This window comes from Artemia franciscana, chromosome 21 (genome assembly GCF_032884065.1).
Source record: "Artemia franciscana chromosome 21, ASM3288406v1, whole genome shotgun sequence".
NCBI classification, from domain to species: Eukaryota; Metazoa; Arthropoda; class Branchiopoda; order Anostraca; family Artemiidae; genus Artemia; species Artemia franciscana.
The window spans coordinates 1,080,285-1,093,899 of NC_088883.1; the positions used below are offsets into that span (position 1 = coordinate 1,080,285).

The 13,615-nt window shown below is 33.7% G+C and overlaps 2 protein-coding genes across 2 annotated transcripts in view; one reads left to right on the forward strand and one right to left on the reverse strand.

Moving 5' to 3' along the window:
- The window catches only part of LOC136040916 (zinc finger protein 271-like), a 59,634-nt gene that overhangs the window by 17,775 nt on the left and 28,244 nt on the right, over nt 1–13,615 (forward strand).
- LOC136040913 (zinc finger protein 271-like) overlaps nt 1–13,615 on the reverse strand; it is a 298,248-nt gene that overhangs the window by 8,218 nt on the left and 276,415 nt on the right. Inside the window, 2 exon segments of the mRNA XM_065725333.1 lie at nt 851–1,021; nt 2,717–2,794. Coding sequence (XP_065581405.1) covers nt 851–1,021; nt 2,717–2,794 — 249 coding nt within the window.

A 13,615-nucleotide genomic window follows, 5' to 3' on the forward strand; every position in this document is an offset into this window, starting at 1 on the left:
TTGCACCATTTTTCACTACTAATACTCGTGTGGACATAACAGAAATATAGTTTTCACTTTTTCCACACGAAAATTCTGTTCCTCTCTGACCTACTCCTATAAATGCTGGGCATTCTTTTATAACTGAACATTTATAATAAACATCTCACCATTTAAACTTTTGTTTAAACTGGGGTTTTCTAGAAATATTTATGGAAATATCTACATATGGTAGCATAATCCCTTTAAAGATTTGCAAACACCATAAATATGGTGCTGATTTATGTAACACTAAAGTCTTTCCTTTTAAAAACTTAGGTCAATTTTAGGGGAATATTTGACACTGAGTGTATGGTTTTGTGTTTAATACTTAAATTACTTTGATGTGTTTTCCAAAAATTCATAATGCAAACTGAGTCCTACTATGAACGTTTAGTAATGCTATTTAAAAATTTTATATAATAATAATAATATATTTTCTGCTCAATTTACAGCAATGGAGATAAAAAAAGAAGAGTGAAAAAATAAATACCATCATCTACAAATACAAAATGTTTACACTGCAATACCTACTATTTACTACTATAGTACAAGGACACTAATTTAATATTTTATTTTAGAACTGAAACAAGTTCTTTGAACAAAATAATAATTTTTGTAGAGAAATTTGCAAATTCCAGAATTTGCAGGAATTGTTGTCCATAATCCATTGCATGGTTTCAAGTATATTTTTTTTCATCTTGTTTTGGCTACAGCATTTTCAAATTTTAAGATTATGAAGTCCAATTAAATTGTAATTTGTTCTGGTTTTTCCCAATAAAATATTACTCAAAATATTTGATTATACAAAAACCAAATGCTTGAGATGTACCTTCACTGTCAAAATATGCAGAGCTCAGTTCCTTGTTGTCAGGTTCAAGTTTACATGGTCCTGAAAAACAGCCAATAGTACCCACAGGAACATCTTCCCTTTTAAAAGATATAAGATGGTTTGGACAGTCAAGAAGCTCCTTGTCATGACTTGGTAAAGACTCTTCAACTTCTGAAAGAAAGTGTAAATAAAAGGGACATCAAACACATTTAAAACAAAAACTTACAAAGCAAGACCAGCTGCTTCCCATTTTCAACACAATGGCCACAAGAAAGAATAATGACCCTTATAAGGAGAGAAATAAAACTATGTTTAGCAAATAGCCAACACAAAATATTTAGAATTAGAGCTAAAACAGTCTTGAAAATTATCTAGCATGAAAGAGCCACCAAACAATAGGTGACAATAGGGCTTTTTCCTTTGAATGCTAGTCCTAGCTTTCTTAAAATTGTTCAATTAATCCTATTATTGCATCTTTTACACATTTCGTTTCAAATTCTATACTGGTAAAATGATTCAGAAAACTTGTGCATATACATGAGAGAAAATAGGTACCCCACTTCCTGTTTCAGAAACATTGACTTACCATAGCTGGTAATTGAAATATGTTTCCTTCCAATTCTAATGAAATAACTGAAAGATTATTACTTATTATATGAATTTTTTTCTACCCCCCCCCCCCTGAAAAAAGATCTTCCTTTTTACAAGGGTGTCAATTGACAGCAAATACTGCCTAGAGACAAGCTTGTAATTTTAAGACACAACAAACATACAAATCATACTACTAGAGATTAAACTATCATTGGATTCAATATAGCTTAATCTTGAATCTTAGAACAAGTATTGATTAAAATCAACAAACAAATCTCTGTGATGAAAATATTATTTACAATAAACATAAAGACTATGCTGTCTGGAAAATAAAACATGGAATATCCTTGGTAGGCTATCAATTAGATAATCACACTTAGCTATACTGAAAAATAGCACATATTTATGAAAAAAGGACAAAAAGGAAAAAAGGACAGTTGTCTAAAATCTACTAAAAAACCATAGAAAAAATCAATGTTTTTGCACCCCTACTACTCAAAATCTATTGACTGCGCTATATAAAACTAGCAACCCCTGAACAACTCTTGATAACAAGTTTGGGAAAACTGGGAAACTTGAGAGAATTTGGCCAAATTGACAAAAACCTGATGAAATTATGTGCTCTTTGTCAATGAAATGATACAGATAAAAAGTGGCAAGATAAAGACAATAGCAAACTTCACACAATAAAAACCAACAGCTTGTGCATTAGCTGCCAAGAAGGGTACTTAGTGGTAACTGAAAAAAAAAGAAGATAGCTTGGTGTATCCTCTTTAATCACCAACATGCAGCTTATCATAAACTCCTTTTCTTTTTCTTTATTTATTTAAAAATCACAAAAAGATAATCACAGAAAACAAACAAATATCAAGTAATGTTATGAAAAATGATGAAGGTAATTTGGTTTAAGAAACTGCTTATTGTAAGAGACAGAAACTAGTCTCAATAATTAATATATAATTGTATTATTATAGATAATTATAATAAAACTAGTCCTTATAATTAATAGAAAATTATCAAAACAGAAAATAGTAATAAAAAATTTGTAAACTTAAGAGACTTTTTGTCTCCCTGAACTGAAAAATGTAACTAATAATTTAGACTTTTGTGTAGCAAAATAACTTTTTCATTACCTAGCTTTTAGGCAGTTGCATGTTCTTTCTTTTTTGTTATTTTTACAGAGAACTTTAGGAGCAAGAGGAATAAGAGACAATTTCCTAAAGAAAAATAGCTTTCTTTTTAGTTTTTTACCAAAATCTTTATTGGATGACTTACCATTTTTAACAACAGCAGTCTCAGGAATAGTAATAGGCTCAGCCATGTTTGGAGCTTGTGTCACATCCATAATATTATCTACAAAATAAGTTAATGTCAGCTAAAAAAACATATAATAATAATTTACTATCAACAACACTTAGAAATGACACTCCAGTTTAAAATTGTCAACAAAACATACAGATTGTTATGTATTCACTATGATAGATTTTCAAACTGGTATTTTTCTCTAGTTTTTCACAACTTACTGAAAACAATTTTTTCTTTTATTTGTCATGTCTTTTTTTAGTGCCTTGAATTTTCTTTGTAGCAATGCATGTATGATAATTTTCTTTAATGCATACATAATAAAATTACAGAATACTGACTTTTGTTAAATTGAAAAAGCAGCACTTTAATAATCATATTTAAAGCCCAAACTAGGATCCAGGAAACTGCATGTCTGTAGAAGTTTAATTGTTTATTATAACCCAAGCACCTATAAAAAGAAAAAGCGATATGTACAAGCAAGCAAGCAATCACTCATACAAGGAAGAATAAATAAGACACTATAAATAAGACACTAATGCAAGCAAAGCAAGGTGAGTATTCTACATCTCCTCTTCTTTATAAGCTACTACTTCAAAGATCCAAGGGAATGACAGGTTTGACTAACCGACCAGAACGAGTGGTATATCTGGTATCTCTCAGCATCTGGGTAGAGACATCCTCATTGCTCTGTGGAGGTACAGCTATAGGCCCTGGAGTTCTAAGGGCAAGAGGAGACGTTAATGGTTGCTCTAGAGATGACAGATCCGAGAGTACTTGTGGCAACGGTGTGGTTCCAAATGGCGAGACGTTTCCAGCTCCAAATGATGGGCCATCGAAGATGGGTCTTGGTGAGGGATGAAGAGTATTATCTGTTTCGGTCCCTAGAGGATCATCATTTGGACTCATTCGGGGCCTGATGTGTCGTCGGTTCCTCCGATAAGTTGAGCCATTTTGAGTCTTCACCAGATATGAGCAGGGAGCATCTTCAAAAACTTTGATTAGCAATGCTCTTTCCCACCTCTTTTTGTCACTAAGTTTGACCCAAACTGGTTGCCCTTCCTTCAATGCAGTCAGTGATTTTGCTGTTCGGTCATGGTAAGATTTCTGAATTCCTTGTTTCTTTTGTTTGTTGAATTCAAACGACGAGTAAGGCACTATTTTTGGTTCGAGTTGTGATGAAATCACCGGTAGTACGGAACGAAGCTGGCGACTCATCAGCAATTCTGCAGGTGAGTGGTGACTATCATCAATCGGTGTGTTTCGATATTCAAGGATTGCTAAGTATGGATCCGATTTGTCCTCTAGTGCCTTTGACATGAGTTTTTTGGCAGTTTGGACTGTCTTTTCAACAAGTCCATAGCTTGTGGATATTTCGGACTGCTCGTTTCGTGGCTAAAGTCCCATAATTTGGCAAATTGCTCGAATTCTGATGACAGAAAATTTGGAGCGTTATCAGATGTAAGTAATTTTGGTATTCCATGGCGACTAAATTGGCTCTTTAATTTATCAATGATAGCTGATGATGTCAATGAGTCAAGCTTATCAAGCTCAAAGAATCGACTATAGTAGTCGACAGTGATAAGATACTGGCGATTTTGCCAGTTGAAGATGTCAATGGCAATGTGTTCCCAGGATAGCTTTGGGATCTCTGAGCATATAAGTGGCTCTTGCTGCTGCTTGTCATGAAAGGCATTGCATGCATCACACTGGGATATATATGAAGTGATATCTTTTGTGATACCAGGCCAGAATACGACAGTCCTAGCATGCTGCTTGTTTTTGGTGATGCCAAGATGTGATACATGCAATTGTTGTAGGATCTCATGCTGCATGGATGGGGGCACTACAACTCTTGTCCCCTTCAAGATTATGCCTTGGTTGACTACAAGTTCGTCTCTGTAGTTCCAGAAAGCCAAACAGCTGGAATCACACTATCCCCGTCCCACACTAAACAAAACCAACAGTATCCTGACAAGCTATACCAACGGGAAGTTGAACATATATGGAGTGTGTGAAGCTGAAATACAATACAAAGATAGGCCTGGACAGAAGCACAAATTCTTCGTGGTTGACACTCAGAAAGTGCCAATAATTAGTAGGCAAACCAGTGTTGATCTTGGTCTTGTCAAATTCATATTTGATGTGCAAACAATGCAACCTTGCCCTGATCGAATCAAGATCATGATAGACCAATACGCTGATGTCTTTGAGGGTATTGGCCAACTTCCTGGCGTGTGTAAGCTGACGCTGAAGGAAGGAGCAGTTCCTACAGTTCAACCCCCAAAACGTGTACCATTTGCATTAGAGAAAAGATTAAAGGCTGAACTGGATCGCCTGGAACAGATGAAAATCATTGAGAAAGTTACAAAGCCTACTGACTGGGTTAATTCTGTTGTAATAGTGGAGAAAGCAAATGGGAACTTAAGGATATGTCTGGACCCCATGGACCTGAACAAGAACCTAAAAAGACCACATTATCCGATCCCAACATTCGGGAGCATCACCCAGAGGTGTGCTGGAGCTAAGATTTTCTCCAAACTCAATGCCACTAGTGGATTCTGGTCAATGATGCTTGATGATGAATCATCCGACTTGACAACTTTTAACACCATCTATGGTCGTTACAAATTCAAAAGGTACCCCTTTGGCCTAAACTCAGCACAAGACGATTTCCAGAGAAAAATGGAAGAGGCCTTTGAAAACCTCAATCTAGGCCTAATAGTCGATGACATAGTCATTTGTGGTGCTGATGATAGTGAACACGATGAAAGACTGAAGGCAGCACTAGAACGTGCGCGTGAGAAAAATGTGAAGTTTAACCAAGAGAAATGTGTGTTTGGTGCAGAGAGCATCCCATACTTTGGGCATCTTCTGACCTCGGAAGGAATAAAGCCCGACCCCGAAAAAACTCGGGCTATTACGGAAATGCCACCGCCAGAAAACAGCGAGCAGCTTCAAAAACTTCTAGGCATGCTTAACTACTTGTCGAGGTACATACCAAACTTGTCCTCATTAAACAAAAGCCTAAGAGAGCTAGCACGGGCTGATGAGTACAAATGGAAACCAGCTCATGAAAAGGCATTTTCAAAGATAAAGTCAGCCCTTTGCAGCAACTTAGCATACTTTGACCCAAAGTGCGAAAACATAGAGGTAAAAGTAGATGCATCAAAGCATGGTCTAGGCGCAGTACTAGCAGTTGACAATAATGTTGTCGCCTTTGGCTCACGTTCAATGAGTGAAACCGAGCAGCAGTATTCACAAATAGAGAAGGAATTGCTGGCAGTTGTATTTGGATGCAAGCATTTCCACCAGTATATATATGGCAGAACCGTAACAATAACAACAGACCACAAACCTCTAGAAAGCATCCTTGTAAAACCGATATCCAAAGAACCGCCACGGCTACAATGCATGATGCTGTCAATACAGCCATATAGTTTGAAATTTGTATACAGACCAGATTCTGAAATACCTGTGGCTGACACCCTGTCAAGGTTGCACACACCTGACCTCAACAATGAAAACGAGAAACAAGTAGAAGTCTTTGTCCATACACTCTTCAAAAACTTTGATTGGCAATGCTCTTTCCCACCTCTTTTTGTCACTAAGTTTGACCCAAACTGGTTGCCCTTCCTTCAATGCAGTCAGTGATTTTGCCTGTTATCAAGCAGTGATTTTGAAGGGGACAACATCTCTCATATTCCTTAAATGGAAGTATGTTGGCATCTGCTCCTGTATCAAGCTTGAAGCTGATGTACTTCTTTTGTGTACTGAAGTACAGATCAATGTGATGGTCTTTGGTTTGATTCATTGAATGAATTGAATCAATATACAACTCGCTTCCCGAGCAAGGGGAGAAGTCTAATGCATGTATATCCTGAGAACCAGAGCTTGTTCCTGCAATTCCTAGCTGGTGAACTGTTTTACTCTTGCAAACTCTAGCATAATGGTTGATCTTACCACACTTCAAGCATGTTTTTCCTTTTGCGGGGCACTTGTGTCCACGGGAATATTGTCCACCACACATATAACATTCAGGATATTTGCTCACAACATCGACTTCTTGTTTGATAGCTGTCTTGTGCTCAGCCTCATTCATAGTTAGTAGTTGTGCTTGGGTTTCTTCCATTGCTCGGCTTGTGTTAATGGCAGTAGTTAGAGTGAGTGTTGATCCCTGTGTAAGCAACTTTTCTCTGATTCTGTCATTTCTTATACCAAAAACTAGCCTGTCCCTGACCATTTCATCTTCCGAATTCCCAAATGAGCAGTCTTTTGCTAAGATCTTGAGACTTGTTACATATTGTTCAACTGTCTCTATAGCATCCTGGTTCCTTTTGTGAAATTTGTATCTGGCAAAAATGGGGTGTGCCATTGGTTCCACACAAGTGTCAAACTTTGCCAGGTATGCAGATACATTCTGTTCTGAGTCAGCAATAGTGAAGGTGTTAAATATATCCCTGCCTTTTTCACCAACCCATATGAGCAAGTATGAGCATTTCACAGTTTCTGCTTTACCACTAAGGGGGCCACTGAACATTAATTTTGCATGCTGCTTAAATCTATTCCATGAATGTTTCAAGTTTTGTGAATTCCAGTCGATCGTTGGTGTTGAGCAATGAACTGAATCCATCTTTACTTGGTTACTTCTGACACCATGTAGAAGTTTAATTGTTTATTATAACCCAAGCACTTATAAAAAGAAAAAGCGATATGTACAAGCAAGCAAGCAATGACTCATACAAGGAAGAATAAATAAGACACTAATGCAAGCAAAGCAAGGTGAGTATTCTACAATGTCAGTTTAGGCACAAACCTTGTCTTAAGTCAAGTGCTTCCAAAATTACTTTGATGAAAGGCTTATTGATGGTTTTAATGATTAAGAAAACTAAAACATTTAATAAAGCTTAAAAAATAATTTATTGCTTACTTCACTTATTGCTTACTTGTAAAATATTTACCCTTACTTACTGCAGAAAAAACAAGAAGCCAAAACTGGCTTATAATAAAGGCTAGAGAAAATTGTACACTACTTTTAAACAACAAAAAAAACAAGGTTTTTTCTAGATTGACCATTCTTCCATTGTTGTAATTTATTCTTAAGGCCTATGCTTTATGTTCATGAGGCCTATGTGAATTTCTATTTTAATTGTGCTTCAGTTTCAATTTTAATTTTAATTCAATTTTGGATTGTGTAATCCATTTAAATTGATTATAATTGTTGATTATATATATATATATATATATATATATATATATATATATATATATATATATATATATATATATATATATATATATATATATATATATATATATATATATATATATCATGAAAAGAGAAATCACCAATGCAACAGCACAAACACAAAAAAAAAGAAAAAAAAAAGAAAAAAAAAGAGAGAGACAGAAGGAGAAAAGGAAGACTGTTTTCCTAAATTAGTGATTAATATAGACCAGCACTTGAATGAGGCCTTAACCCTACTCATCCATACAATCACATAGGTCAAACAGCATAGCCATACACAATCAACCATAAAGAATAATCCATGGACAGGCAGTCATGTCGTCAATAAGTATAAGTCATCATTTACCAAACAATAGAAAAAATAATAAAGACAAATAATTCAGAGGCAACAACCCAACACAAGGGCTCATCAGGAGAATACACTGGCCTATAGGGTTTCGCCACTTTAAATTCTCTACCCAGCCAAGTGTTGTGGCTACCACATAATATCCATGGCATCCCCGTGTCAGGTATCACCCCCAAAATACATGCCTATGAAAGAAAAAAAAAACAACAGCAAATGTAAAACAACCAAGTAACACCAAAACAAACTTATCCTGTTAATATATCCCTCTTTTTAGCAACAATAGGTAAACTAAATATAATAAATTTTACCCTAATGTGCCTTTGATGATCTTGAAAAATATGTGTGTTATAAAAGTGAAACCATGCAAAATAGATCTTTTGCTTAATTGAAGTACAACAAAATTGTTTTCAGCTTCATAACATTACTCAATCCAATTTTATAAGGTTTTAAAGATATGCAAATACATTTCCTAAATTTCGCAAAAACATTGATTTGGCTCAAAGTTCTACTCAAATAACAGGAATTGTATTTTCAGAACTAAAAGCAGAGAAAAATCAACTAGTAACTGAAAATTAAGGTAAAATATTGTTTTGTAATAATTTCAATGTGTGTAGACCTGTCATATAGGCAAATATCAGGGCCCTCTAGAGGACAAAGGAGTGGAGGTGGGTACTTTAAAAACCTTCCCAGAACATATTTTTGTCAATGTTGATATTACCTGAACAATTGTTTTGGGTCATGAAACTATTGTTAATAGATGCATTTTGACTTTTTGAACATCTTTCTCTCTTTCAAAACTACCATAAACTCACCATTATCGAGTTATTATATATTTGCCCATTAGGAGGGGGAGGGGGTAAAGCATAGCATATATTATATATAGCAATGGTTAGTTTACATATTTAATACATGCTATGCTTTACCCCCACCCACCTAATGTGCAAATATATACCCCAAATTTATTTCTAAACTATTAGAGGTTTTCAATTTCAAACATCTAATCAACAAAAACAGAAATTATTGCAATTCTATATGTGTAAATACAAGAATATTTGGACTGGAATAACTCCATAACAGTGAGTTTGCAGTAGTTATGCAAGAGAGAAAAGATAATCCAAAAGTCAAAATGTATCTATTAATAATAGTTTCATGACCCAAAACAACTGTTCAGGTAATATCAACATGGAACCATATTTTAGCCTGTAGATTCATCCCTGAAAGTTTCTTTTTCCTAACCTAAACCCTTTCCTAGATAAGAAGTAGTCAATTAACTACAATTTTTCTAGTTTATATATATATATATATATATATATATATATGTATACATATATATATATATATATATATATATATATATATATATATATATGTATACATATATATATATGTATACATATATACATATACATATATACATATATATATATATATATATATATATATATATATATATATATATATATATATATATATATATATATATATATATATATATATATATATATATATATATATATATATATATATATATATATATATATATATATATATATATATATATATATATATATATTTTTATATATATATATATATATATATATATATATATATATATATATATATATATATATATATATATATATATATATATATATATATATATATATATATATATATATATATATATATATATATATATATATATATATATATATATATATATATATATATATAGGCCTATAGTAAAATTCTAGTTAATTGACTTCTTGCTATCTCGGAAAGGGTTTAGGCTAGGAAAATGAATCTTTCAGGAATGGGTCTACAGGCTAAAGTATGTCCCAGGAAGGTATTTTAAAGTACCCATATCCACTCCTTCTCCCTCTAGAGGGCCCTGAAATTTGCCTACATGACAGGTCTATACCTAATGAAATTTTGACAAAATAACATTTTACCTTAATTCTCAGTTAGTAGTTCCTTTTTCTCTGCCTTTAGTTCTGAAAATACAATTCCTACTATTTGGGTAGAATTTTGAGCCATATCAATATTTTTCTTTCAAAATTTAGGAAATGTAGCCTATTTGCATATCTTTAAAACCTTATAAAATGGAACTGAGCAAAGTTATGAAGCTGAAAACAGTTTTTTTGTACATCAATTAAGCAGAAGATCTATTTTGCAAGGTTTCACTTTTATAACACACATATTTAAAAGGTCATCATAGGTCAGGGCCCTCTAGAGGGAGAAGAAGTGGAGGTAGTTGCTTCAAAACCCCTTCCCGGGACATACTTTAGTCTGTAGATGCATCCCTGAAAGTTTCATTTTCCTAACCTAAAACCTTTCTAAGATAGCAAGAAGTCAATTAACTAGAATTTTACTGGCCTATCCTTATGAGACATTTAACTTATAACTAAAAGCTAAAACTAACAGCCAAAATCACTTTCCACCAGCATTCTGGTTTCGCTTTCAAAGTATAATATTTTTTCTTTTTACAAATATTGGTATAACATATGTCTACTAGCCTAGTTCAAACAATGGAAATTAAGTGGCCTATAGAGAAATAGGCTTTCTTTTTCAGCTGCGTAAATAAGGCCACTTCTTTTTAGAGAATGTTTGAAATAATCAAAAAAAGTGGAAACAATTGAGCATAAAATAAAAAGGCTAGATATTACACCAACTAGTAATGACCGTGTCCGAAATCTTATTTCACAAAGAATGCTGCATCCGGATGCAAGGTTAATTCTGAATACTCAGTCCGAAAGCTGTTTTCGTCATTTGTTCTTTGAAGCTCAAATCGCTACTCAACAGCAACTCAGAAGTAGGGGAAGAAACAGAATTCAACCATCAGATTGAAAATCCCAAGAGAAAATAAAATGTAAATGTCTCCAGAACCATCTAGACCATATCTTGTAGGCTAATAGAACTGATATTTTCCATTACCAAGCTGCTGCTAAGAATCAGAAACACAAAGAATTGGGATTAGAAGGCAGTTGTGTTTATAGGGCTTGATTATTTAGACCAATTAGATTTGTCATATATTTTACCACCTATTAACTGAATTTGCTTTGCCAAAAAGTTGTCTTAAAAAGTGCCAAGTTTAGAGAGTTATGTTAATATTTTTCTTGCTGATTTGAACAACTGTCTTTACATTTCCTTCTGTTTAAAGCATTTTAGAGAGATTATAAGTGCACCAAATGCATATTGCAGTCTCAAATGAGCTTGTGGAAAACAAATGGAACATATAATTTTTCTTATTTTGTATTATTTCAAGACTAGAATATCACAAAACTAAGCTTTCATATTGCTTATTGTCTTAAATACAATTCCTGATGGAGTTTTGTTGATACCTGTCTTAAATTTAATTTGTTTAAATAAAATGCATATTGTTTATGGGCAGCAACTGTGATTCAAGATTTTTTCAATATTTTCTTTTTTCAAACAATTGTTGTTCTGTGGTCACATTTGTGTTCCTTCCTAAGTGGCTGGCTGTCTAGCTTGAGAATCCTTTATCCAAAGGGCATAGGTTTAATTCCTGGCATTACCAGTTTATTTGGTTTGGGACAGGGATCAGTGATGTGACTCTGTTAGCTCAGCTAGAATTGGCCCAACTTTAAAAGGTTACCTAAAGAAATGTGGGGACAGTAAGCAGGAAGGGCATGCAAAAGCATAGGATGGCTGGCCCCTAGCTTCCTATTGTACTTCCTGGCTAAAGGAACACCTGGTCCTTTACTGGCCTACTGACTTAGCCATATAAGCTTTCTTTTAAACTTATTAAACATAAGTACAAATGAAGAAATGCCAGTAGGGTAGTTGTTTCTTTTCAATGAATTGTTGATTTATAGACAAGAGTGTGGGTCATGAGAGATGGCTGGTGAATGTAACAGGGGGTGAATGTTTTGCAAGGTTTAAAAATTTAGGGCAATTGCTCAGGTTGGCAACTGAGCACAAAAGTAAAATTTTGTGAATGGCTTTTCTTTGTGACTGTTATATTTATGTAATGTCAAGTATTTTATAGTTAATCATTATTGTTTTGTTTTAATTGCAATGGCCCTAGGACTTTAGTGTAATTAAACCAACTTACATCCATCCATTTTCTTCAAACAGACAGGAGTTCTATGTTCCCTAGCTTCAATAAATTCATATGCAATTTTGAGACCAAGGGTTACAAAGTAGGTCAAAACTTGCAAATGGAACTGTAGTGCAACTAATTAATTTGTAAGGAATGTATATAAATTTTAAGATTAAAAAACAATCATTTAGAATTCAAACAAGACAAATAAATAAATAAAAGTATCCCTTTACAACCATTTAATGAATTGTCACAAATGTAGGTCACTCTTAAGATTGAAATGAACAAAGCTTCAATTACGAATCTGTTTTCTTTCAACAGACTGAAGGGGCAAACCTCCATGCTTTGACATATTCAATCTCACTTTTGGGCTCTATTCAATGGGAACTTTCTTTGGATTTTTTTTTTACCAACTAAAAACAGTAGGGAAAGCATCAGGTATAAGTGACTTAAGAGACATGACAACATTTAGAAAAAGCTACATGCAACCTGACCTAAATAGGGATGCTATTGCAGAGTATCAAAGAGAAGCCTACAGGTATATCCTAAACACAGTAAAGGCATATTACAAAGAACAGGTTCATAGAATACCATTGAAGTGGTAAAGAAACAAGAAAATTGAGATTATAAGATTAACACGAAACTATGAAAATTGCAAGTACAGTACTAGCCTCCTTCCAACAGGACAAATAAGGGGATTCACACCCCAAAGCTCTGACTATTTTCAACCACACCTTTAGGAGCAAAAAAAAATTAAATACATTTTTTTTCACATATGTCAAATATGACAGTTGACTTAGGAGTTCAGGGTAAGGGATTCAATACTCTGTGGTGCCACCAATGAAAGGACCTTTGCTGTCATAAGCATTGTTAATCCTAGCACACACCCACACTCAAATATAACATTCTGTAAAATCATAAACATCTTAAACAGCAAAAATAAAAAACCTTTTATTTTTGATAAATATTATTTGAAAAAGGACACTACAAGGCAAATATCAGGTTCATCAGCATACTAAATTTGATATGACAATGATAAAATCTGTTGAATCTTTTCTGGGATCAAATGTGTTAACTATAGATAACACAGACATTGCAATATCTATTTGTCCATCCATCTGTTTGATTGAGATTCTGAGACTACGACCCTAGGTCAAAAAGGCTAAGGCTTTTAAAGTTTTTTTCATTGACCTGAGGTCAAATAGGGAAGAGGAG